The sequence below is a fragment of the Anas platyrhynchos genome, chromosome 4, assembly GCF_047663525.1.
Source record: "Anas platyrhynchos isolate ZD024472 breed Pekin duck chromosome 4, IASCAAS_PekinDuck_T2T, whole genome shotgun sequence".
NCBI lineage: Eukaryota > Metazoa > Chordata > Aves > Anseriformes > Anatidae > Anas > Anas platyrhynchos.
Genome location: NC_092590.1, coordinates 49,794,954 through 49,822,190, shown reverse-complemented (window position 1 = coordinate 49,822,190; position 27,237 = coordinate 49,794,954). Strand labels below are relative to the sequence as shown.

The following is a 27,237-nucleotide window of genomic DNA, read 5'->3' as shown; positions in this document are numbered from 1 at the left end:
GTTTGGCCATTGTAGAGACACAGTCCTTCCCTCTTCTGTTGCAGGGCCTAACCTGCAGCTGTTGGCGCTGCCACATGGAGCTGGAGCTGGAGCAGAGTCTCCAGGAGGACAGGGAGGTCACGTAGTACAACAAACTGTCATGGAGCCAGGTCCCAGATGGGAGAACAGCCATAAACCAGAAAATGTAAGTGATTGATTGTTTCTGCAAGATAAATGTGCATGGAGTTAGCTGGAGCCAGTCTGAACCAACAAGGGCATGCTGGGACAGGGGAGGCATGTGAACAGGGAAATGAAAAATTGACTACTAGTAAGAGTGGGTGGATTTCAGAAAATATGTGTTACTCTTGCAAGGTGAGATGGGACACCAGACAGAAAAGCATGGAACTATTGTCCCAGACAACTTCTTCCTTGGCCACGCTTATAGCTATTTTACCCTATCCAAAAAATATGTACTCTATCTATTACCCTGCAATCTCAGTCAGCTTTTGGATCCATGCAAAGGAATAGAAAAAAATAGGAGCAAGGTTGTTTATTGTAAGTGGTAATTCTCAAAACATCACAACCCAGTTCGACAAAGAAATTTTGCCTTCCTGCAGCTTGTGGGCTTAATTCCCTGTTCTTGTCCCTCAGCCAGCCCTGAATGCCCCGAGGCTGTGACCCAGCTGTCTCAAGCTGTCTAGCTGGCTGGCAGAGAGACCAGAATCGGGTCTTCAGCGGGGAGGCAACCTACCAGTTAGAGGAAACTGGTCGGAGGAGATATCAAGGGCTGTTTTTTCACTCATCTGATATGCTTCTCTAGAACTAAGGGAATGAACGTCACTCACATTCAGTCATTTGCAAATAATCAACCTAAAGTAAACCATCCCCAGTTACTTCTCCTTCAGGTGTAAGCAACTTCCAGGTCCTGGCTGGGTGGGGGATTTCCTGTCTGCGTTTAGTTTGTACTTCTTCCAAGGCTTGCGGTTTGCAGGGTGGTTCGTGCCTTCCATTAACACCCGCTGGATGTTTAACTCATTTTTAATTTTACAACTGGGGAAGTGAATGCTGTCTTCTGCAACTGGCAGAATCCATCCTGGCAGCTGAGTCTGTGCTTCTTCTACCTACTGTGAGCCAGAAGGTTTGTTCGGTTTTATTCCACGAATACTGCTGTGATAATAAAAGAAAGCAAGATAGATACAGAATCACACAAGAAAGGTAGTAATGGAATAAAACTGCCAACAAAACTCTCTGGCTTTCACATGTGACTGCTTCATCTTGGCCCGTTTTCAGTTGAGCATCATTTGCACCTTGGAGTCTGGTAGAGCTGGGGAAACAGCATCAACTTGGAAGTGATGCATTTCCCCCCATGACGGCCTCACAGATTCCTTTGTAGATATATTTTAACAAGCTAGGTCGAGAAGGGCATTTTTGTTAAGGAAAACAAAACAAAACAACAACAACAACAACAAAAAAACACCTTTGATGTTCACCAAAACCCTTCATTTTTCCAGCCTGTAATCCTGTCTGTTTTCATCATGAACACGTCAAATGGAAAACATTTAAAGGGTTTCCTTGAAATCAAATGACATGAAAACAAAGTGAAACTGAAATGAAAAATGTCACTCTCCCAGGTCCTTAACTCACATAACATATTTGCCAAATCCAAGTTAAAATCCTTGTTTGCTGAAAGTGTATTGCTTTGAGTGTATAAACAGTCCTGCAGATTAAAATAATATTAGTTCAGCCATCAAAGTATTTATATATTTTCTTGCCATAGTTTCTTCTCACACATCAAGTCAAAGGATCGATCTTTACAGTTTTGACAAATGCTAAGCCACAGGCTTCACAGGCCAGTGGGAACTTTTCAACAGAAGCTGCAGAACATGCTGTGGCCTCGACATACCAGTCCCCTGGGATGTCCTGGGTGCAGTTAAGCCCAGCACTGCAGTGTCTCTCTTTCCAGGTAGATGCAGAAGGTCAGCCCCCCCCCCAAATCAGTACAGAGTCCCTGAAGTGACAGGGAGGTGTCCCCCACGCCTCCTATGCCAGCTGAGATCTTAGCATGGAAGTATCACTGAGGCACTTGAAAGGTATTCCATTTGACCTGAAGTCATGGGAATAAAATTACAGGCAGAGTAAAGGTACAGTCACGGATATATGTATCCATACTCACACAAAATCCATCTCTGAGGTGCAGTGTTTCAGTCATGTGCCATAAATGCATCTCCAGGACACATTTCTGTCTTGTATCATAAATACAGGGTTGGCATGAATTCAAGCAAGGTACCCTTTCTTGATCCCCATTCCAAACCTCTTGTGATAATAATGGTAACAGAACTACAAGGCTACTACAAGGCCCCTCTTGTACTGAATTTTCCAGTACGAGAGGAATTGGAAAGCATTAACAGCACCCTAGACACCGAGTCAAAGCTCCCACGTCTGATTTGCTTTTGCTAAATCCAGAGAAGGCTCACTTTGCCTAACCTGTGGCTTCTCAGCAGGAGATATCAATATACACAATTGCTCTTATTGTGGGTTTTGGTGTTGTTGTTTTTTTGAAAATTGAAAACTTTTGAGGAAACTATGAAGTCAGGTTTGGGAAAACATCGTGATGCAAGTTTCCTTGCTCATACCAGGTATGACTCTAAATGTCTGGCATTTCAGTGTTAACAGCCCACCCCACAGCAGCGCACAGCCCAGATACAGCGAAACTACTCGGGACAAAGCCAAAATTCCCCACAGAGCAGAAGCAAACCAGAGCAGCAGCTTCCCTGTATGCCATCATTGTCTTTAGAGCTGTCGGGCCTGCAACTCCCATGCGTCTTGGTGCTTTAAAGAAAACAAAAGCTATGATGTAGGGCGGCAAAAATGTTCGTTGTACTCTTACTCTATACTCTCCTACACAGGATGTGCAGGATGTTTATGTTACCACCTGGAGGTCTTTATCCTGCAGGGACTGGAAGTTTTTGAAGAACTCTTCTGCCCGTTAGAGCTGGGCCAATGGCAGCACAGCTGAGTCAAAGAGCAGCTCTTGGGGCTGAGGTTTGCGTGGCGTGTGAAGGATGTCTGGGTGGCTGTACGTGTTCAGCTCCTGGAAAGCCAGTGGGAGGCTGGGATCTGTCAGAGCAGCCCGGGCTTCCTAAGGGCCTTTGTTCGCACACACCGAGCTGCTCCCCTCTGCCGATGGCGATGGGACAAAGCCCAGCTCCACACAAAGCAAACACCCCAGCGGAAGCTGTGATTTTGCAGAATAGGTCCCACTGCCAAGATCTCACAGGAGATTGCTCGCCGTTTACTCAGTAGACAGAGCGTGTCTTTGCCTGCTTGGTCTTCTGCCAGGCACACTCAGACACTGGCTGCTGCCCGTTGCTCTGACACGCCGACCGTCTTCTGAGGTGTTACAGGAACCCAGCTTGTATGGGGCCAGCTCCTTCCTCCCTAATTTGCCTTCTGCTTTGATCCTGAAAACACTGAGCAGGCAGGGCCTGTCTCATCTCCTTTTCCTCATGTCTGGCTGCGACACTGGAGGGGCTGAGCAGCAAGGGGCCTTGCCCAGTCCGTGTGAAGGGACACTGTCCGTAGGCCACAACTGCAATGTGATCCCCATGTCTCTCCCCACTGAGGAGGCTTTTTCTCTAACCCAGCAACCTCTCTCTCTCCTGGTTTCTCTCTTTGGTCAAAGAATAGAGAATTGAGTGATTGAAACTGTTTTGCCCTGTACTCACAGAGGTCTGAGGGAACTGGAAGGAGGCTGTGGTGAGGTTACAGGTGGCACAAGCATCATCTGAGAGTCTCAAGAGTGAGTACATTCAAAATGGGGATTTTCCTCCCCTTCTCCCGAGGAATTCTCTAGGAACCTGGTATTTCTTTGAGACCTGGACAGATGCAAGACATACACACATGCCTGGAAAACTGACTGGAAATTCAGTCAGAGAAGCAGGGAGAAATGAAGTGTGAGCACTGTGCTGCAAGAGTTCCTTCAGAACCTGCTCCTTGCAGGCAGCACAACACGGCTCCATGTGGTGCAGACATCCAGGGTTCATGCATGTCACTGAGTGCTGGATACAACAGACACTTAGAAGCACATCTCCATCAGCATCATACTAGGCAAGGGGTACTGCTTTCCCTTGCTGGCAGAGAGGATGAGGTGTAAGGATTGGTTTTGGCAGAAAGCAGGGCTCCTCTGTGCAGTTCCTGAGCTTGCAGCGACTCGGAGCTGCTGTCAGTCCTGTCATGTAGCGAGGGAGAGATGTGCTACATCACCAGGCCTGGTGCCTTGACACTTCTCTTGGGAGATCCTTCAGGGAAACACAGCAGCAAATCTGCAAGTATCAGATAATTGTAGATAGGTCATTCCTGAAGCAGCAGGTACCTGGAAGCAATTGTTTTGACTAATATCCTGTTGCATACCGTGAAGCAACAGAGAGGAAAGAATAACAGGCACATTATCTGCTCAATCAGAAGTCAGCACAAACTTCTGATGAAGAGCTGGGAGCATCACCAGGAACATTCAGACAGGAATTGAAGGATGAGGAAAAATACTGTATAGCCATCCCCATTGTAAAAGCTACGCTAAAAAGGTAAAAGCAGAAATGGGGGGAATTTCTCACTTCAGCTTTTCTGTTGCCTGCTGAGGTCACAGCAGATTTCTAGAGCAAAGGGCAGACGTGACTCAAGAGTCTACGAAACTTCACCAGGAAATTGTCTCAAGACCCCAGTAATCACATCAGAGCACTTCAGCACGGAGCTGGGCGCAGCTTGGACACTCGCGTGCTCTCTGTGCATGGGAAGAGCGCTCCTCTGCAGAGGGCCAAGTCAGGGATTTGTACAGATGATGCAACCAGCCCAAGAGTGCACATCAAGAAGATAGCTTTGGATAAAGGGTATCTCTTCTAAGTTGCCAGGTGTCTGACATATCTGCCAGAAGACCAGATGACTCCACGGGCATGCAGAGCACAGAATCACAGAATCATCTGGGTTGGAAGAGTCCTCCACACAACAAACAAATGCAAGCAGTGACACTTCTTGTAGCTGGGAGCCCTTCAAGGCCATCAACGGAGTGCCAGAAAAACCTAGCACTGCTTGCAGCTACCCTCGGCAGCATCCATCATTCAGGGGATACTAACACAGAGTCCTCGAGGCGGCCCAGAAAGTGGCAAAACTCCCAGCAGTTTAAGCCCCCTCGGGCCCCCGTCCAAACGCCATTACCTTCGGCATGGCAGCCAGGCCTGTGGCTTGCAGCTGCACATGTGCTTCAAAATGCTACGAAAGGCAGGTTGTCTGGGTCCTGCCAGGAAGAGCTGTGAGTAATCAGCCACCTGAAGCTGAGGTTGCACAGGGTGGAAGCCTCGTATCAGTTGCCCAACCGTCACCCCCTTCCTTTCCATTGAAGTGCACAGCATGCAAGATAAAATCAGTTCCAGACAGATTATGACAAAAAGTGGAGTGTATAATAAAGTACATTCTTATCCAAGTGGATTTCCTGGCCTGATGAGTGAACCTGCGTGTTTCTGCTCTACCTTTGGCGTATGCCTGTGCAGCTGGGCTTGCTGACACAACCCTGTCTTTTCCTGCAGCAAAAGGATCAGTTACCCTGGCAAGTGGCCTGCTGATGTGTTCTCGGTCCTCGCCTCCGCTGGCTCAGCCTCAGCACCAGCCCTTGTGAGCATTTGCTGTGGGGCAGGTACACAGGAGGGAGCAGGGGTGAGCCAACATCCCCTTTTTTGTATTTTAAAGCACCTTGGCTACCTGTAACAAGATAGCTCAAACACTTTCACCTACTGCTCACACCCTGTATGATCTCAAGCATGCTCATATTTCCGGTCAGATAAAGCATTTCATTCAGACTGGGTGATTTTTATTAAGTCCTTGATTTACTGCGTCCTAAGTAAACGAGCAGCCCTGCAGTCAATTTTGCAATGCACACCGGAGCAGCAGCTTATCAAAAAGGAGCTGGTGAGAGGGGAGAAGAGGAGACTGGATGGGCAGCTCAATTCCTGAGCTTATCCCAGATCAAGCTACTCATGTGCAGAGGTCACACAGTGGTGCAGGGAAAATTTTAGATCTTTTAACTTGGTCCAGCGCTCTTCCTCTTAGAATGTGTCACCTCTTCATCAGAGAATGGAAAGACAGGCCTTCAGGTTTCCACAGACATCACAACAGGTTTCTAAGTCTGAACCTAGCTTGACAAAGTGCTGGCATTGGCCTGATGCCTGAAGCATAACAGGATCCCTCCTGTTCCACCCAAGGAGCAGGGACAGGGGGACTGGCCATCCCACATCTCCCAGGGACACCCATCTTTACTGGAGAATTCAGCAAAAGTTCCGTGTTTGCTGCTTAAGAAATACACAACAGAAATCTCAGGATTTCACAAGCTGGAAGGCAGGAGCACAGTAACAGGGAACCACTGCAGGCATGCAGAAAAGTTTCACTGTAGAGGAGGAGGCAAGGCTTTTCTGATCCTGGAGACAAAAGGGGATGTCTCGGCCTGTCCTCTACAAACCCAGGCAGTTCTGCTACAGGCCACAAGCTTAATGCCACATGGGCCTTCCAGATAATGCTCTGCAAGGACAGATCAGAGTAGATGGGACAGGATGGGCCAGCCCTGAGCCCTGTGTGCCCACGGTGTGGTTTAATTTAATACAGGACAACCACTGAATGTCTGTGAGATGTGCTATCTTCTGCTCTTCATGCGAAGGCCCAGAAGTGTGTCCTCGCACTGACTGCAGGGAAGCCCCACTACACCGTTTGCCTGGAGCTGCTAGCTCCAGTGCAGCAGGGGTGGGAACCTGCATCCCACAGGATGTCCAGCTATTCCAACCCTGCTCAAGGGCTTGAGCTCATCGAAGCTGCAGCCCTACAAGACATGAGGGGCTGCCAACCCAGCTCTGTGCAAGCTTGGAGACTGTCTCACTTCAGTCTTTTCTGCAAACAGAGCACAGCTTTCTGTAGTGCACTGCGTATGCTGAAGCCCAGAGATGTCCAAGGTTAGCTATGCGTGCAGGAACAGTCTCCTTACCTCTCACCTAAGGTATAAAACCACACGGTGCAACACTGCTCCAGTCACAACTAGCCAGCAGTCCCAGGAGGGAAAGCATGTGGGACCTGGTGCCTGGCACAGCATGTATCTTCTCCATGCATCCAGATACCTCTGGGGACTATAACAGCTAAGACCCACAGCAGCAGCCTGCAAGCAGAGAGTAAAAGTGTGCGTCCATGTGTGCTGAACAGGGCCCCAGCTCCAAGGAAAGACTTGCGTTACGACCTGGCAGTCTGTCCTATTTTTCCTCTTTGAGTACCATACTAGAAAAAAAAGTACACACGTACACACACACCACTAACAACACTCCCACCAAATCTATCAAAGCCAACTCTTCCTCAGCATCTGTGCCACCACTGGACAATGCTGTGCAGGTTTGAACTGGCAGCACAGCCCATGGTAAGCTGCTTAGCAGAAGATAAAATCGCCTTTTTTAGGACAGGAGGGCAGGACAATGCTAAAAGTTAGGCTGAACTGCCTAAAGCCAGCATGGTCATCAGCAAACCCAAGCAGCACAGTAGCACATGGCTCCGGGGCTCCACACAGCTACTGGGGGTTTAGAATTGCTGGATTTAGGGATTTAGGTAGCATTCTAAGAAGTTTGGTGGATTATTTTATTATTTTATTTTATTTTATTTTATTTTATTTTATTTTATTTTATTTTATTTTATTTTATTTTATTTTATTTTATTTTATTTTATTTTATTTTATTTTATTATTTTATTTTTTAGTAGCGTTTGCCTTAAAGCTCTGTTTAAAACCAGAAGCTACCATCTAGCTGGCTCAGAAACGCTGACACTGGTTTAACCTTTGTAGCTTCGCAGCTCCAGTTCCCAGCACCCAGCTCAGGGTTGCTGTAGCGGGTTTTGGTGCCGTCTGTGGGAACACCATGACCTCTGGTGGCCACACTGGAGCTCGACGAGTCTTACCCTCGGTGCCGAGTGGTAGGCTGCAGGAGGATTCACACCACAGGGACTGAGGAGCAAGGACGAGCAAGGCAAGCCCTGGCCCTGTTGGACTGCGCCCATTGTCCAGTGCCACTGGTTTGCAGAGGGGTGCAACTGGTGCAGCCTAGTGCCCGCTGCCCCCTCCCCACAGAGGCACACACAGCACCAGGGGAGCTGCTCCGTGCTGGGGCTGCCGGTCACTGGAAGGGACTGGGCAGGAGCGCAGACAGCAGGCAACTCCATGCCCATGCCAGGTGGTTTTCTCCTGTTTATGAAAAGCAGCTCACTGCAGTCCAAAGCAGAAAGGGTTCTAACTGGGCTTTAAGCCCTCCTTTCACGTCTATTTCTTTGGCTAGCCTTCACCACACAAGTGCTATTCTTGCATTGGCCCTGCTGTGCTTTTCTTTGTCAGGGGAGGTGGTGGCAAAGCGCTCCCCGGTATGGCTGTGGTAGGCCCAGACGGCTACAGAGACGTGCCTAAGGATAAACAACTTTAACTAATTACTTCGGCAGCTTTCTCCCTCCCAGCCACACGCACACCTTCCCAAGCCACTGGGAGAAGAATGCAGCCTGCAGCAAATCCGCTGTCCCTTGCATCATCATTTTGGGGCTGAAAGCATGCAGGTGAGAGTCTGGTGTCCCCCAGGAGGGCAGGTGGAGTTGGCGTGCGACCATGCTCTCATTACCAACTTGTTCAAATCATCGGGAATGACATGAAGTTGATGTTTAGCTGTGCTTTGGTCTCAGCTCAGTATTAATCTCCGTGTGTTCAGCATCCAGAGTCTATCACCAAATGAGGTCAGGAAGGCTTGTGCTGATAGCTTCAACCACTGTGTATCTCGGGACTTCCCTAATTACCAGGAAAGCCCCATTTCTCCTTTGCTTTTGGACTAGATTTATCAGGGAGCTAAGCCGACTAGCCAGTGAAACGTCCACACCTGATGCTTTTTTTTAGCAGCAAATGCAGTCATGCAAGTGCTGGCAAAGCTTCACCCTAGACTTGTGCTCTTTTGCAGGTTGCCTCCGATTTTGTTGGAAGTCGGCATCCGGCCCAGCTGAGAAGCGTGAAAGCATCAACTCGGTCTTTGGCTCCTCCTTGACCCAAATGGGAGCCAAGAGGCCAAGGAGCAAGCTGGTTTCCTTTTGTGGCTGCAGAACTTTTCTTATTTGGGCTCATCACCAGCTGAATTTCTTGACAAGGCTTCCAGGCACAGCCAGGGACTAGCAGAAAAGTCGGACCATTCTGCCATTGCCTAACTGGAGATACAGCAACGGGAGAGCCAGAAATTGTTCATTCCTGCAGCCACGAGCTGCATGCTCCCTGTCAGCCCTGTGAGCTGGGAAGCACCTCTCTCACCCGCTCTGTCACGTAGCCCCAGCACCCCGGGTCAGCCAGGAGATACAGATCTGGCTGGGGGAGTCTCGGCAGCCCTGTGCCTCAGATCTCACCGACAGTCAGGGCAGGGCTGAGTCTTTTTTCTTAGGGCTGTGTCTTGGGGCCCAGCTGTTATGGGGGTCACTCTGAAGCCCCTGTATAACACTAACCCCAGAAAGCTTGCTTTCTGAAGGATCTTCACACACATGTATGCGTCAGCCCCTTAGCAGTGGCTCTTCTTGATGGGCATTTGTATCTCCCTCCAGTCAAGCAGGCTGTCTAACTGGTGATTTATTACACTGCTGCTAGCAAAACACGTGTGGCCTGGAGCGGCTGTCAGTGACCAGACTGCCCTCTCTTTCCCCAGCAGTGAAATTCTCAGTTTTGAGGCACGACACTCTGCAGCAAGGGTATTCTCTGCCTTGGCCTGACCTTCACTGTTAGCCTCAGGATCCATGTCTGTTGCATCACAAAAATTTGCTCCTGCTATGATGTCCTCTATCAAGAAAAGCATCATGAGGTTATTGTCTTCTGATATAAGGAGTAGGAAGCGATCACATGCTTGTGCAGGCCAAGAAAAGTGCACGACTCAGGCAACCACAGGGACTTCATTCTTGGTTGATGCTAACCCCCCCTCTGTACTGGTGTCCTTTTCCTTGTGAAGGAATGAGGCTGAGGTAACCTGGTCCCCCACTTCTTTAACGTGAGGATGCTGTTTGGGCAGTTAGAGAACAGAAAAGGCTGTTTTTCGCCTCCTGTTCCTCTTCAGACTGAGGATTTCGTCTCCAGGCCCCATGCATTTCTCAACCCTTTGTTATCGTTTTATTTTCTAGGATGAACTTCACAGAAATAAACAGGATTTGATCATTTTTGAGCTTACCCTGACCCCCTGAGGGCTGGACCCTTCCTGAACACCCTTTTGCCTGGAACAGGTGCATAGAAACAGACCCACGCTGCCTGCTCTGGACACTCAAAGTGAGTTACAGTGCTTTAATATTACCATACAACAGTCAGAATTACTTGTGTTTTTTTGTTTGTTTGTTATTCACTCCTGATCCTCTCTACAACTTAGTGTCTCTTAGCCTGTTAATGGGTGCTGTTCTCACCACGCGTAACAATCAAGCTAGAAATCTTTGATCTATTCACCTCCTTGGTATCAATTGCTTGATTTGACAAAGAGTGTGGAAGCGCTTCACATCCTGCTCAGAGGGAGAAAAAATACCTGCATTCATGATGGCTTGATCATGATGGGACAAAAAGAGATTCCCCAAAAAGAAAAATCTCTTTGTATTCTTGACTGTGTCATGACACCATCAAGTGAATACCTGCAGGGCAAAGGCTACCATGACAATTGTACAGTTACAATCTAGACACATCTACTACCAGTATGAAGAGGCACAGATGGAATGGTGCAATAAAATCATCAACAAAAACAGGTTTTCTAGTTGGGAAGAGAGCTTTGAATAAGCCTCTTTGAAACCTGTTTGTAACCCGTTTGTCTGTCTCCTGAACTTTCCACCTTGCCTAGTTTTTTTCCTTTCCAATTTCAAACATTTTCAATTTGCATCCAAAAGTAGAAACTTCCCAAGTATAACTGCAGAGAGTGGCAATAAAAAAAAATAAAAAAAATTGTGATGTTCCATTCTTTGGGAGAGGCACTGATACCGGGGTAAGGGTGCCTGCTTAACTGTTTCTCACTGACATCAGGCCAGACCATCAATCACATGCCTTGTGCTTTCGCATCCTGAATCTGCATTCATGTTGATTTTTCAGGTGATTCTGTCCCATCAGGGGAATGACTAGTTTTTGGTTTTTTTCCCCCCTCATTCGCCTTTCTTTATTCCCTTTCCCTGTAATTGAGAGGTACTCTTGCCTTCTAGGATATGTTTGGATTATGTAGTCAACTTTCAAAGTATTTATTTCTGCCCACAGTGTTTTTATAGAGTTGGTGCAAACAGCAACCAGAAAACAAAAAAAACCATCTGGGAAAACGTAAGAAATGCATAGCTTGGACAACAGATGTGCAAGGCACAGATCACCTAGCAGGATGCAGGGAGTAAAGAGCCAATTTCCGTGCTGTTCCTACTTGACAGGCCACATAAGTTTCCAAACTTGTCACAGGTAACAAAGCCACAAGGCTTCCTGACTCCAATCCTTCTCTATAGCTGCCTTTGCTTTCCACTGAAGGAGCCTACTTTTGCAAAGAACATCACATGCTCCACAGGACAATTAACGGTGATGGGGAGAGTTTCAACTGGATATAAGTAAGTCTATCTTCTCAAAATAGGTAGGACAAATTGTCACCAGCACCCTGGTGGTGGTATTGCTGACAAAAGCAACCAGCAGTGCCAGTGCTCACAGGACACTAGGGTACTGAAGCTGTCACTGCCAGCAGTGATAATGGAAAAAAAAAAATAAAATTAAAACTTGACTTTCCAGGATGTGCAGACATGAGTTCCCATCGCGTTAATTGATAACAGTTGTGACTGAATCACTTGGTGGAAGTTTCATCTCCTTACAAATTCAGCACGTCCTTCCTTTCTGCTCCTCTGTTATGAAGGACCATTCATAATGGCACATGGGCACAGTCAAATGCTTTGCAACTCGCATCATAGCTCTGGTTAGACTCAAGCCAATCTCTCTGAGCTCTGGGAACACACAAATTACCATCTGGGCTGGAGTAAAAATTCCACTGCAATTCTTATCAACGCCATTTACCTAAGGGACAGGGAAGCCATCACAACAGCTTCATCCTCAGCACAGATGAGTACCTAATTTGTGTGTTCCAGCCACAATGAAATAAAATCCAGCAGGCACAGTCAGGACAGACAGTAAGTGGAATTATCTAGGTCACCAAATAAAATTCATACCCTAACGTCTTGATTTAAGTTTCTGACACAGTTTACAGTCAACATTTTACGTCAAAGACTTGGTGGGTGTTGTAGCCCGCAAACATCCTGCCTGATGACTCTCATAACATTGTACCTGAGGAAGAAACTGTCACATCCGGAATTTTCAGGGGGTGGTAGATATTTCACCCTATATCCATGCATGCAGTGGGAGTCAGGCACTTAGATTCTTAAGCTATTTTTAATAATCCAATCCTGCGACAATAGTACCTTAAAGTTAGGGTGGTAGCGTACCATTTCAGTGACTTGGTGCCAAATTCAACCACAGAGCTAGGGCAGAAGCAACATATCAACTGGCAAAGTCACAATACTTGGTTATTAGTGCCCCTAGTGATTTTAAAAGCCATGCATCCCTCCATCCCGTTTTTCATCTTCAAGAACTCCAAAATACTCTTGGCAAAGCAAATACCCCTCGATTCCCCCATTTCCATAGAAATAAAAACACAGGAAAACCTGTCAGCTCTCAAAGCCACAATTGTGGCTTGTGAATCCTCCTCCTTGTCTTTCAGGTCAAGAGAATTTTGGTCATACCATGAAGTGAGATTTGTCTAGGTAATGGGGCTTAATTTCTACAAAGTGTTTCTTGGGAGGTTTTGCAAGCAGACAAAACCTCACTTTTAGAACTGTCACATCACTGAGCAAAGAGTAAGAGCACTTCACAACTTATTCTCTGGCTTTCTTTTTGTAATTTGTGCATCTCCTGCTTCCCCCCCCCCCTTTTTTTTAAGGAAGTACTGCCTAGGAAACAAAAGTAAATTTATCAAGAACTATCTACAATTCTCGCTGCATAAGGTGGTAAAGCCATCTAAACAGCCCCTGGGGCCTGGATGCCTTCTTCCCTCATTGTTGAATTTTGTATGGCCAGCTCCTTCGTGTTCCATCACATTCAGCAGAACGCAGGTCACACTGATGACAACAGCCAGGCCATCATCTGTAGGAGTTCTCCTCCCCATATGTACTCACACACAAACACAATTCAGCTCCTATGCTAACATTGTTTCCGCTGCTTGCTCTTCTCCCACCAGTTCTAAAAAAAACTGTCCAAGGATGGAATGCATGAGTGGAGCTTAATTTAACACTACTTCCAAACATTTCTTGTTACGCAAACAGACTATGACATGTAAAAATATTTATATTAACAAGCCCGTGTTCTCTGGTCTACATCAAATAATCTTATGATCAAGTAACTACTGTGAGTTTACAAAAATGTTCTAAGTTAAGCAGCTACTGAAGTTGATGCTTTTGGAAAAAGCAAAAACTGAACTACCCCACTATGTGCTGATTTGATTAGCCCCCCAGTTCAGTGTATTTTATTCATTTAATTTGTCACACTTGACTGGATTTTAAACAATTTCAAATATGTATTAAAATATATTTTATTAAAACAAGACAAGAGAATTAAATGAGTGCTAAGTGGACATACCTATTTTTGTTACCAAGAACGGATGCGTTTACTCTATTCATTTTTTTCTTTTAAAATTCAACCTTTTATTCACTCATCAAGAGCCAATAAGTTATATAAATCATAGTAGTTTTCATTTCCTTACTGAAGTAGTCAACAGATTTCTTTTTAACTTATTTTTATGCTGACTTGGTAGCACATTAGATCCTTAGAATGAGTATATTGGTCTTCGTTTTTCCAAAGAGATTCTTCTTAAAAACACTACCTTGCTTGTGCACATTTCTGTGAAGCCTCTTCCACGTTATTAGCATAACGTTGCAGTTCCCTCGAGTTCCCTCCAGGAGGTACCAAATGCAGCTGTACCAGGTGTCAAGGCACTCGATGCTCAGGGTCCATTCACACCTAGAGAACTAGCTCAGGAGGGCAGCAGAGTGGCCAGCGCACACCACAGCCACCCCAGCCCTTCCACCTCGCCACTGCTCTTTAAAGGAAGCCACAAATTACACTGAAGCTCCATGCTGATAGCAGAGGCAATGATTCCATTTGACAGATGTTAAACCAAATACTTCTGTATTTAATTACGTTAAGAGTTCCAGAAGGTTAAAATGGTAAACAAATGCACAGAACTCTTGTAATGACAATGAACAGCATTGTCATCCCCATAATTTAAACAGTGTCTAAAGCAACTTCTAAACAAGTAAAGTTTGGGATACTCATATAGAACTTAGTAATTTTTGTTTGCTTTACCTAGTATGAAGGGTTTCCAGACACTTCAGTAACTTATAACTTGTCCCATAGTTGCCACTTTCCCCTCTGCTTCTTGTAAGCAGATGTTTTGAGTTGTATACCAATAATAGATTTTTTTCCCCCACTAACAATGCAATCTAGTTTTCATTGTAACACACGAAAGAACATTAGTCTTGCTCCTCTTCATCCCCATCCTCATCTTCATCTGCTTGATCTCCAGATTCAATATCATCCTCATCTTCAACCTAAAATGAATAAAGATCTGTTGTGAGCAATAAGGTCCTTTCCGTCAAAGGATCCAATCCTTTGAAGATAAAACAAATGCAGAGGGAGTGAAAACAGGCTTAAAAGGTAACCTAAAATCATCATGCTGTATCAATTAATTCTTCAAATTGTCATCTTACAATCTCACAGTTTAACTTCTACACGTGCTACAAGTACCCCCTAGACTAACGTTTTATCCAGATAGCAGAAGCTAGACCAGATTAACTGTTAACTACCAAAAAGTAATCTTTAATACATAAATGATTTGCATCAGAAAGAATGATTGCTTTTGGATAAGAAACACAGGCTCAAATCCGGCATTCAGCCACAAGAACTGCAGCACATCACCTAGTGACATCCACCTTACAGTCACAAGTTCAGCTGCAAGCCACAAGGTCAAAGTTAACTGCCCAGAGTTCCTCTCAGATGCTGCAGTGACCATTTGCAGCAGAGCTAGAAAGCTTTAGTTGCTTGCTAAGTAATCACTTGGATTTTTTGCAGAGCAAGCCCTTGGAGCATTACAATGTCACCCTTTGTTTTCTAGCTGGCAGCCAGGACAAGCAACAGCAAGGGCAGATGGTCAGATAGCATTCCAGACACATGGATACAGTATAAGGTGTTTTCATCACAATGCTTATGCAAGTACCTCTGAACACTTCTTCCAAGAGGCAATTTTCTTGCTAGCTGCCAACTTAAGTTCAGAAAGCAACTCTGGTAGATCCAACAGCCCTACATTTATAGAAGGATGCCTCACCAGATGTATTGGATAAAGCACTGTCATACCCCGACTGCTCAGGCGAGCCTTGGACCTGAGAACTTACTTGAAACATTGTTTTGCTTACCGGTACACCAAGATCCTTCAATTTATTCTTCAGGGCAGATAGTTTCTGATCCTGGTCAGCCAAAAGCACCAGAAGATCATCCTGTTCTTTTTTTGATTCTGCAACTTCTTGCTGAAGTTTGCTTTTCTCATCTTGCAAGATGGCAACTGTACTGTTGGATGAATCTAGGTGCTGTTTTAGTGATGCTTTTTCTTCAGAAAGGGCTTTGACTTCGTTCTGGCAACAGGAAAGATCCCACACCGAGACACACCTTAAGCAAGGAAAACTGCTTTGTTTCCTACAAACACTTCGCATACACTACTTGTAACAGCTCGATCCCTACCAACCGTCCTGTGGCCTCACTCCTACAGTTCCTTAACCAAACTCCCCCTATTACCAGCCAAGAGAAAGGTAGGTAGGAGTTTTAAAGAGTGACTACTCTCCCGCAGTCAAGTCAGGTTGTCCATGTCACAGTAAAGCTATTTCCTAGACCCTTCTTACTAAATCTTTAAAGGCTTCAAAGGCAGGCAAGGCTTAAGTTCCCCAAGTGAAAAACAAGAGATGCATTCAATTTCCCTTCTGTTGTCTAAAACGGAAAATCCTGAGAGCACAAACCCCCTCCATCCAAAGTGTTTCCAGTTGCACAAGTCCTAACTGAAGGCTGAGCGTCAAGTGACCTGGTCTGGCGTTCATCCACTACTGACCTTCAGATCTTTCACTTCTTGCACAAGTCGTCCCTCTAATTCCAAGTTCTTTGCTGCTGTTGCACTGCTGTCACCTAATGCAGGATCTGCGCTTGTGTTCTGTGCAAAAGAAAAAGCAGTGTCAGGAGCACTGAATGCCTCACAAAGTCAGCATGCCAAGACATTATACAGTTACCTGTAGATGTTAAAAGCTTACTTTCTTGCTACAGCATAGCCAAAGTATGGTAATTTACATCATACACTGGAAGGCATCAGAAAACAGACATATGCTTTCTGGGGTCTGAATACATGCATATGCATACACAAAAAAGAAGGTATAACCTTTAATTCACAGAAATTATGGTGTACCGATTTTTTTTCACCAACCCAGTCACTTACAGGCCACCAGCTCTCACCTCAGATGGTTCTTAAGTGCCAAAGGGTTGATTTTTTTGTTGTTGTTTCGATTTTTAATTAGGCTAAATATCCAGCATGGTTGAGGCTGGAAGGAACCTTAAACCTCACCTAGTTGCAACCCCCTGCCACGTTCAGGGACATCTTCCATTTGTGCAAAGTCCCATCCAACCTGGCCTTCGATACTTGCAGAGATGGGGCAGTATATGCATCTTTTATGTGACTACTGAAAATAGGAATATTGTGGTGTAAGCCAGCCCTTCCCAAAGTTAAGGTTTCCAAAATGTGGCAGCTGTCTTTCAGTTAAAACTACCAACACAGAATGAACGTAAGATAATGCTTCTGCACTTGTAGCACGTTCAAGTCAGAGCTCTAGGAAAGGCCAGCAGTCTGTTGGATGGCAATGAAATGGCCTGACAGCTGATGGCAGCATAAAACACTTGAATGTGCCTTTGCCACGCAAGCACACACAGCCAACACATGTGAAATGGAATCTCATGTGGCAGCTGAGCCCTTTTACACTGGAAAATATCAAAACCCTTCCTCACCAAGCTCATCTGTGCATGAAACACTTGATCTTCTCCCTACACAAAGTCCTTTTCTTGTGATGTTGAAATCATACTGTGATGCATAAATCAGAACAAGCCAGCCAGAAGCAAGAGTTTCAGCTAACCCAGCTTCCTTATCTTCGTCATTGCAGAGCTACAAAAGCAGGGCACACAGCAACTACTCCTGTTCTGTTTGAGCACCATCACTGAACGCTCTCCTTCCAGTTGTTCAGTGGGCCCACAGACCTACAACTTGAACCATGAGCTCTGCTGCAGAAACATGTCAGTAGGATGTTCACACAACTCCCTAACAAGGTATGCAGGCTCAACATATGCTTTCTAATGCCATTAGCTAGTTCTGAGGACAGGATTGCCTCTTTTTTAAAACCTTTCCTCGATGGCTTTATTGGCCATTTTTTTCCATATATAATATTTAGTATTCAACATGTACCATATTATGTTTGGAGGTCTGTGCAGACAGATGTACCTGTTTGCTGAGCAATTTTATGTAAGTTTCCAAAGTAGTATCCTCCAATATTTGAAAAATAATCATCCCTCTAATGTATGCTGTATCACGCGTTGTGCTTCACAGGAGAGGTTTGTTTGTTTTTCCCCTTTGGTAACAGTAGAAACTTAAAACACTGAATGACTTCTGTAAAATCACCAACAACCAATGGCTTCACAATTTGCAAAGCACTAACTAAAGTAACATCTACTCTTTCCTCAGGAAGGATTTGTCTAGGTAATACATTACTTCATTTAAAACAATGTTGGAATCACTTTCTGACATGCACGTTTCAAACAAGCTTGGTTTAGGACAAATGCTACTGACAGCACAGGCAGGAAAGTTTGTCTCAAAAGAAAAAATAAGTATTTTACTAGTACCATTACTTGTAGCTTCTGATTCTCAGCCTGTAGCTTAGTGATTTCTGCGGACTGTAGTTGTATCTGAGTCCTGAGCATTTCTAATTCCTTTGGAAAACAAAAAAGGAAAATAATTTTAGTTTTAGAAAGCAAAGCAATTCTTCCCACTTGCTTTTTGTTAGGTTAAATGCTACCAGAAAAATTGCTTTGCACTAGCTACACCAGTGGAAGGGTGCAAGTCTTCATGACAACACAGCAACCATTTCTCTAGAAGACAAAGCTAGGCAGCAACAAACATCACTTCCACCCCATACTCTGAAGAATTTATTCTCTATGCAATGCCCAAAGCCACTTGCCAGACTAATGTTTATAACAGGGTTTCACCCCACTAGCACTCCCACCGGCATCCTCTGTGGATCCGCTCTGTGCAGAAAGCCACTAAGGCACATCAGCCTGGACATTCTTTGTTTTCCAATCACAATTCCCAAATTTTCAAGTTTTTGCACAACTGCTAGGTATTTTTTTGCACAACAGTTATGCTAAATCATTGAACCTACAGAGAGAGCAGCACTTGTTCTGTGCTGTACATCTAATACGTGGAAGCTTTCTTAAGAACACTTAACAATACTTGGCAATGGGTAAACACAAAAATGTCTCAAGTCTGCACAAGCTGACATTTCTACTCCTGGCTTAAAGCTGCTTAGAAAAGGCAAGCAGTTCGTTTTTGGATATATGATCTCCGTGCACCAAGATCACTACTATCATCACAAAGGAAGGCCATGAATATTATCAGGAAGCTCAGAAATCCTGACACTCCCTGAAACTTGACCCTTCCCATCCCAAGCTACCGTTGTTCACTACAGCTTTGCTAAAGCAACACAAGTTCACCTTCTGTAGTTCATTATTGTGCTCCAAGCCACTGGATTTGCTCGTCTGTGAAGACTGTTCTGTTCCCGTTTCCAACTGCAAAGGCTTCTGTAATAGCAACAGAAAAATCAATCAGGCAACTAAACAGACTATAGTTATGTTGTCCAAACACACAGTGAACTGTGTGCTTGAATCACTGTTCCCTGGTTAAAAGGTGAAAACAGGTTAATAAATGCATGTCATAAAGCTCTCTGATAGCAAGAGCACAACTGAATGGTCTCCTCTAAGGTAGAAGCAAAATATATCTTTCACCAACTGAGACAGAGAAGGCAAGCAAAAGAAGGCAGATTCTACACTACAGCAGACGAGCTACAGAGGCTACTCCTGGGAACAGCATGAAGCAGAAAACAAACAAGTAAGGAAAAAACACATGCTCCCATTAAGCCATCCTGCACTGTATTTCTTATTATCAGCACGCAATCATAACTGATTGCATGACTGCCATCACAGTGATGACCTTCGCAGCATAAGGCAAATAAAATTTTAAAACAAAAACAGAAGCCCTGTCAAGATCTGCTGAGACAGTAGTTAGACCTTACCAATTTTTCAATCAAAGAATCCTTTTCCCTCAACTGCCCTTGCAGCAGCTCATGCTTGTTTTTCCATTCTTCCAACTCCTCTTTCAGTTTGCTCACTTCCTCCACCTGAATGCCATTCATCTGAACTGTATCACTGTGGGAGTTATGATGCTGATTGTCCTTTCCTAGGAGACAGATTATAACAAAGTTCACTAACATCATTTTCAAAGTTGTTTTTTAACACAAAAATCAAAGAATCCATTGCTCCTCCTCCTCTCATCCCACAAGGCAATACAAGTTATTTGAAGTAAAGAGCCCAAGTACAGAGTTTTAAAATTCTCTATCAGAAGTCTAAGGACAAGGTCTAATTTGCTATTCCTTATTTGTGACTAATCTGCATGCTGCTCTAGCCATTCAGTTCAACCCAAAGAAATACATACGCAGTTCATTCTATAATGACTGGCAGTTGTTCCCTTACCTTATGTTTAATACTAACAAACCAGGTCTATGACATACACAGCTCCTCAGGCATCTTGCCCTTGGAATAACTCGCATGTGCTGTCCTGATTTAAGCATTCCATTAGCCCCCTCTACTGACAATGATATGCTTCATCTTGTGCATCTGCCATACCACAGATTCTTCCCTGACTCAAATTTTCACTCTGAGACACAAGCTGTAGCACACATGGACTCTCTCTGATTTAAGACTGAACAGGGCATAACTGTTTTGGAATAAGCTTCTACCAGCAGTTCCCTGGTAGCCACCACTTCCCACAGCATCAGCTCCAGCCCTTCACCCAGCACAGCTGCAGCTAAGGAGCTAGGGTTGCAAGGAAGGGCTTGTCTTGTCATGGTGGGCAACTGAATTAACACCATCATTGGATCAGAAGCTATTTCTAATCCCAGTATTTCCATGTGTCCATGGAAATGGATTGTTGGGCTGTAGCCATCTTCTCTAGGTGCTTGTTTTCCCAGGTAGCAGCATGGCAGGTAGGTCCTATCTCAAGATACACTAACATGTCATTCTGAGAAAGGAACTAGTACTGCAAGACACCTAAAACTTGGGCACAAATCAAAAACAAGTGATACTTCCACCACATTTTCAGGTTGTCCTTTCAGTTCTCACTGCACATTATTCTGTAGTTTGAAGGCATTTAAAGTAAGATATTTTAAGTATTATTAACTTATGATTTAATATTTTATATTTATTATTTATATTTATTTCTATTTTATATTAAATTGTATTTTAATATTATTAAAAATATCTTATTTTTAGTTAAAGCAAATCTGATGCTTAAATGAAGTTTATAGCAATGCTCAACATCGACTTTCCCCAAAGTCTTCATCTCTATGGGAAATTTTCATATACTGTGTAATAACGCAGCATGTCTGCAATGACAAAGGATTATTTGCTGCACCTGTTCTATAGCTTGGCATAAACTACACACAATCTTCAGCACTAGCAAGGTTACTGTTATTCTTTCTGAAACATACCTAGCTGTACTTTAAGGAGATTATATTGGTCTTTGTGCTGCTGGATCTGTGACACTTGCTGTGTAACAGTTGTTTGAAGCTGCTCATTTTGAGATTTTAAAGTGTTAACCTGTTGTTTCAACTCTTCAAGCTCCTGGTCCTGTGAAAAGAAAATAAAGCACTTTCAGTAATAACATTTGAATACAATGCTCTAAGGTACAAAAAGACAGATGAAAAAACTGTACTCCACCAGTAGACATCACTGGTTACAGAAATTGTCAGTGCTACCTATGACAGATTAGCAGAAAAGTTGCATACAAACGTAGATAGCTTTCCTAGGGAAAAAGGTGGGGGAAAGATAGAAGTAGTCTGTCACAGAAGACCAACGCATTCTGAATCTCTCAGAGGAGAGCTCCACCATCTCCATACCATGGACAGCAGAAAGAGTCAAAAATACAAAATCTTTCAATTTTTCTCCCCACCCCACTGAATCCTGCACACATTTGGTCTGCTTATGAAGTCTTGAAAGAAACAGTGGTAATTGCAGTCATATGTTCAATAAAGCCTCACTGGAGGTTCAAAAGTGTCCCTTAATTCCAGGTATACTGCAGCAGGCTGTGTCCAGGAACTATGAAAACCTGCTGCAGTTCCCCTCTAGCTAAATTACTTAGCTATGGTCCTTTACTTCTCAATTTAAACTGTGGCAGGAAAAAAAAAAAAAAAGCAAACTACCATTGGAAAAGATTCACCAAGTATACCCAAATTTGATCAAGGAAACTTTGTTTCCTTTTGAGTCACATTTCATCTATTATCTTTTGAGAAGCGAGAGCATAGAAATAAGAATGAAAAAAGTTGCTGCACATTTCTCAGTTACTTAGTTGAAGAGAAATAAACACAAAAGAGAAAGATGTACCTCAGGAAAGCAATTAAACTTAACCAGTATTCTAAGCACTGACACTTGAGTTCAGCCAGTTATTCTTGGCCTTAGTATTTTTCAAGCATACCTGCATTGTTGGATTCCTTCTTACTTGTTTTACTATATCTGCATGGTGATAGCTCCAAAAGTCAGTATAAACAGCTTCTAAAAACAGGGAAATGGAGCGACTGCCTCTTACCTGCTCCCTGATGACTTTCTTGTAGTGAGTCACAATGTTGTCATGCTGTTCCAATGTCTTTTTAACCTCCTCCTCTTTTTTATCTTCTTCACTGGACTTGTAAATAGCTTTACTTATGACACCTGTTGACAACAGTTTGTCAAGTCTTAAAAAAAAAAGTCTTAAACAGTCTTAAAAAATAGGAAAAAGCATTTTTTTTTAATAGGAAGGTTTGCATGCTTACTGCTCGACAGTTTCAGAATGGGTGTTTTGAGTCCTTTCCATCAGCAAAGGTGTGTTTGTTTCACTTGCATTATGCTCCATTAAAACTATTTGCCTAAGTGGCTGCACAAGTAAGAGATTTAGGAGTGTGAAGGCAATGTATAGATAAAGCCTTACTAAGAATGGAGTCCCCATTATTTTCTAACAAGCCAGGAAATTCATTATTCAAAATTTGTCTTAACAAATCTGCAAAGTGCTGGCTTGTGTACTTCTGTGAGTCAAGCTTCCATCACCACCCATTTCAGTCTGTGTGAACACAGACACATACACTCCTTTGCCACAGTGTGGCAACTCACAGCACGTAGTAAGAATTGTTTTACTTAACAGTAAGTCTAATTACTAGAAGTCCTGATTACGGATGCGTACTGGGAATAATTTTACTAAATATTTGAACTGCAAGTTTGGATTTATGATAGCGTAGAGCAATCCATGTCCCGTGCTTCTTAGAATGCTGTATTTTCATATAATCACACTACTTTTAATAGGACATTCAGCATGTTTGGTAATTCAGTCATCAGCTCATCACAAGGAAACCCACAAATTAAAATACATCTCACCTTCCAATTCCTTTACAAGCTTGGTAAATTCATGATCAAACATCATGTGGTCTGGGCTAGAAAAACTAGGCTGTGGTTTCTGAGCAGCTCTGGAATAAAGTTCATGTTTGCTAATGAAGCCAAGCTTCTCAATAAAGTTCTCCCTGCCAATCCTCTTCTCAATCAGCTGTTTCAGTTTCTCTCTAAAAATAAGAGGAGAAAAATCAACCACGGTGCAAGACTTCAAGAAAAAAAAATATGCTTAGCTCATCGAATCATTCAGATTGGAAAAGACCTGTAAGGTCACCTAGTCCAACCTTTTTTAACCTAGTAGTCAAGTTTAGCACTATACCATACTACTAAGTTCTAAAACTACACATTTTTTGAAGACCTCCAGGGACAGCGACTCAACCACTTCCCTGGACAGCCTATTGTAATGCCACACAACCGTTTCAGTAAAGACATTTTTCCTAATACTCAGCATAAACCTCCCCTGGCACAACTTGAGGCCATTTCCCCTCGTCTTAGTGAGGTTTTTGTTTTCCCAGTTACAATTTTGATTATCTGCATTACATGCTTAACATTCAACACCTAGGATTTTTCAGTGTAACACTGGCATTTGTTCACACCCTAGGAATACACAGGTTAGGACCTACGCAAAACAATGATCTGTTTTGCCTAGCTAAAAGTGGGGTCCAGGTACTTTGCATCCTGTAAGGAACACATACAGAAAATATTCAACCAAGTATTTAAGAGACTCTTAAACTACTATCTGCCATTCAGACCTTTCCCTACAGACTTATTTGTACATCATACTTACTTCCTGTAATTTTCAAGAGAATTATCATTGTAGTAGATGGAAATGCCAAGTAGAAGTGCACACAGGCCTTGCACGAGCTGTTCCTCTTCTCCAAGGTTCTCAGCTATCTGCCCTGTGAGCTAGAGCTCTTGTTAAGGATTTTTGAGATACTAAATAAGCACAAAACATACCGCATACTTCTCTGTTCCAAATCTGCTGTTTCAGTCTAAGTTTCCTCTTAAAATTATTTGCGCATCTAAAACCAAGCTTAATTAGGACACCAACAAGCTATCTTACAATTCAAAGGATTCGGAAAACCAGTGGTTCTGCTTAACCTAAGAGATTCACTTGTTCCCAAACAAATCTTTAGCTTAAATAACAGTTTGGCCTAGAGTACTGTAGTCAGATATTTTTCTCATGAGTAAGCATAGAAACAAGCTTCAATACAAGTTAGAAACATGCCCCCTACTTCTGAAGAAGAGCCTAATTCATAATAAATACTTCAATGGGCTTGTTAAAATTAAGAAAAAAAAAAGCCGCTCAATACTTAATTGGCAGAATCCCTCCCTGAGATGGCCTAGCTTTCTGCTGTGCCTGAAGTTACACGCACATCTTACAGGCAGGTCAGCATACACAGAGCTCTGGCAGTAAAAGGCTGCTTCTATCTCCTGCCCTGATATATTTCCTTGCACAGCATGCAATATCCCTGCTAACTGATCTAGATTAACATTTGATTTTAACATGGACAGTCCAAATAACTACTAGGCAAGTCATTCTAATCTGCTAACAAGTCAAGGATACAAAAGGTATATTGGCTGGATTGTGAAGGAAGTGTGTGACAGCAATTGAGCAGTTGCTTAGCCAAGTACAAAGCAACATCAGCAGTCCAACCCTGGTCTGTACTTTGCTGCCCTGGAAAAAATAACACCCCCCTCATTACTATCCTTCCACAATCAAAGGCTAAAATACAAAAAAAAAGCTGTACTGATTCAAAACTCACCTTTCAGTGCATTTTAGAACAAAAAGTCACACCTTTCAAAATACCCATTCGTTAGTTATACTGAACACAGCTCTAGTGCTTTGGTGAAACAAGTATTAAACCACTCGTATTTAGCTGCTTTCAGAGCAAAAAACAAGCAACACAGATGTGAAATATGACTCAAGGCAAATTAGCATCAATATCAACTCATAACAAATTAGTTTTGCATTTAATTAATGCTAGGGTAACATAAAGGAACATACACACAACCCTTGCAAAGAAGGAACAAGGTGTAAATTAAGGCAGGTAAGGATGCCCTGTAAGAGATTCATCACTACAACCACTTCCATTTGCTGCTGCCTAAAAACTGCCATGTGTTCTTAACATAATATTGAAGTACCTTTCTATTCAGACAAAACAATATGTACATTAAGCCAGGAAGGGGAAAGCTCGCTACTGTGATTGAGGGATTTATTTTTTAACTGGAAAAAAAATAAGAAAGTCTATTTGTGGATGAAAACATCGGTTCTCTCCCCCTTGTCTTTGCTGCAGATAAATATGGACACAGCAGCATTAAGGCAGGCGTGCATCCCTTCACAGACAGTCAGCGTTCACGAGGCAGCCTGGCATAATGTTCCCTGCATGGAAAACCGCTTCACACGAGCGCCTCATGAATTTGGTAAAGTAACTGGAAGATTAAGTCAAGTCTCAAAGACAAGATGAAGCATATGGACCTGCTGGGATGCCTTCAAGCGGGAGGCAAGAAAATACACTGATGGGAGTGGTCACAGGGATCAAAACAGCAGCAAGATAAAAGTTAGTCAACGACAAAGAAGAGTCCATGCCTGAGAATTATCTGTGCTTGAGACACTAGACTTCAATCCTTGCCTCTGGTAATCCCTACACTTTAGGGCTGAAGACAATATATTTTTTTAAGCATTAAAGCACAACAAAAACAAGCTTCAAGCTTCCCAAGCTCTTTAAGTAAGCCTTTTTGCCACCGAAACAGCCAGTGAGCATCACTCTGGCAAGAAGCTTCTTCTGCAGCAGGCTCCCAGCAACCATCTGCCACTGTGGACTGCAGGACGGACAGGAACGGAGCCTACCAACTCCACTGGGACTAAATACCATGCCCTTAAGGGACTGCCTTCAAGCACTGTTGAGGTGCTATGATCTGTTTTAAGATATTGTCATCACTAAAATGAAGCAAGCCTCCTCTAAGTGGAAAAAGAAAACAGAATTATGGACAGACTGTGGCAGCCAACCATAATACTGCTTACATGGGAAAAGGGAGTGTTTGGCCCTTTGGCCCTCATCCTCACCTTGGACTTCCAGAGACCCAAGTTAACAGTGTCAGAACAGCAGAGACTACAACCATCAGCACCAACTGCACGTTACCACGTTTTATTGCCAGAGTAAGTACTACATATGCTGTTAGGAGTCACTGTTCAGCTTCTCTGCAACCCTGTTGTTGCGTTGTATTAATGCACTGATTATCTTCCCTGCTGCTAACCTCCTACCTGAAACCCATGACTGGTTTCCACTGACCTGCATCTCCCTGCAGGCTGCCTAGTCCCAGTAAACTTTTCTCTTTTTTGCTCTTTCTGTCCTCAGGACCAGCCCACTGAGCTTCCCCCACCTGCATTGGGGGTCTCCCCTCCCACCATGTACTTCAAAATTAGTTCATAACCTCCATGATCTAGAACACTTCTACATCTCTGCTCATGAGATGACATGACAGTCTTCTAACAACACGTTTCAACAAATATTCCCTCACTAGCCCTTATTACCCACTAGGTAAGAACTGCATTCACACTCCAATCCTCTGGTAAATCATAAATTTAGACAAAATATGATATCTCTTGCATTTTTCAAGTTCTTAGAGCAAAAAGCTACCATGCCACACTGGTGCAGTGGATTGCACTAGTACTGCCTTGTCAGACACCTTAGCTGATTAACCTGCTGACCACACAGGCCCTTCTTGTTAGACCAAAACTGCTGCGCAGGTGATTTACTTCCTCACAGCCTCACAGAACTATGGGGCCACTTAGATGCCACTACAGGGCCTCTGGGAGTCACCTGTTCTGTACACTGCCTTACCACAAAAAAAAAAAAATGTAAAAACATCAGTTCTTCCTAAATCCCTTCCAGATTAGATGCATTAACATCCTCATGACACAGGCAACTGCATAACAGCCTACCACAGAAATGCCTGCAGAGGAACATACCTTAATAGTCCCACCTTCCATTACCCGATGAACAGGCAGACTGCTCATTTTTCCCCACCAAGCGTTCCTCACACTTCAGACTGGTTCAAAACTGCTGGCAATCTGTTTCCCCAGACCTCCTGCACTGAGAATAACTGCTTTAACTGGCAGTCTTGTCCCACAGGACATTTGCAGACTTCTAAACTGACACTTCCACCAGTCTTCTATTACAATCTCACCAGCAGCACAAGGCTGCCTGTGCTTGTGTAGGTTGGCATTTCCAGCACACACACCCCCCTGGAAGCAGCTGCACACCATGTGTACTCAAGCATGGCATCCTAGACTGAAGATTAAAATATTTGGCCTAATCATTCCCACACAGCCCAGAAGAGCCTAATACACACCTAATTAATACACACCCATTTTCTAG

The 27,237-nt window shown here is 43.8% G+C and overlaps 1 protein-coding gene and 1 long non-coding RNA gene across 7 annotated transcripts in view; one reads left to right on the top strand and one right to left on the bottom strand.

The window, feature by feature from the left end:
- Nucleotides 1-27,237, top strand: part of LOC106014940 (uncharacterized) — a 92,733-nt gene that overhangs the window by 59,866 nt on the left and 5,630 nt on the right. The window contains exons 6-8 of the long non-coding RNA XR_011809179.1: nucleotides 45-184; nucleotides 8,982-10,315; nucleotides 25,153-26,015. This is a non-coding gene — a long non-coding RNA (uncharacterized lncRNA). The remainder of the gene's footprint in view (nucleotides 1-44; nucleotides 185-8,981; nucleotides 10,316-25,152; nucleotides 26,016-27,237) is intronic.
- USO1 (USO1 vesicle transport factor) overlaps nucleotides 13,608-27,237 on the bottom strand; it is a 32,745-nt gene continuing 19,115 nt past the window's right edge. For all 6 annotated transcript variants that reach the window (XM_027457000.3, XM_027457003.3, XM_027457001.3 and 3 more), the window contains 11 exons: nucleotides 24,423-24,533; nucleotides 23,643-23,761; nucleotides 22,844-23,025; nucleotides 22,026-22,147; nucleotides 20,932-21,070; nucleotides 19,459-19,622; nucleotides 18,881-18,967; nucleotides 18,014-18,100; nucleotides 16,188-16,286; nucleotides 15,505-15,720; nucleotides 13,608-14,643 (listed from right to left, as the gene is read on the bottom strand). In XM_027457000.3, the coding sequence (XP_027312801.1) occupies nucleotides 14,566-14,643; nucleotides 15,505-15,720; nucleotides 16,188-16,286; nucleotides 18,014-18,100; nucleotides 18,881-18,967; nucleotides 19,459-19,622; nucleotides 20,932-21,070; nucleotides 22,026-22,147; nucleotides 22,844-23,025; nucleotides 23,643-23,761; nucleotides 24,423-24,533 (1,404 nt within the window). In that variant the 3' untranslated portion in view covers nucleotides 13,608-14,565. The remainder of the gene's footprint in view (nucleotides 14,644-15,504; nucleotides 15,721-16,187; nucleotides 16,287-18,013; nucleotides 18,101-18,880; nucleotides 18,968-19,458; nucleotides 19,623-20,931; nucleotides 21,071-22,025; nucleotides 22,148-22,843; nucleotides 23,026-23,642; nucleotides 23,762-24,422; nucleotides 24,534-27,237) is intronic.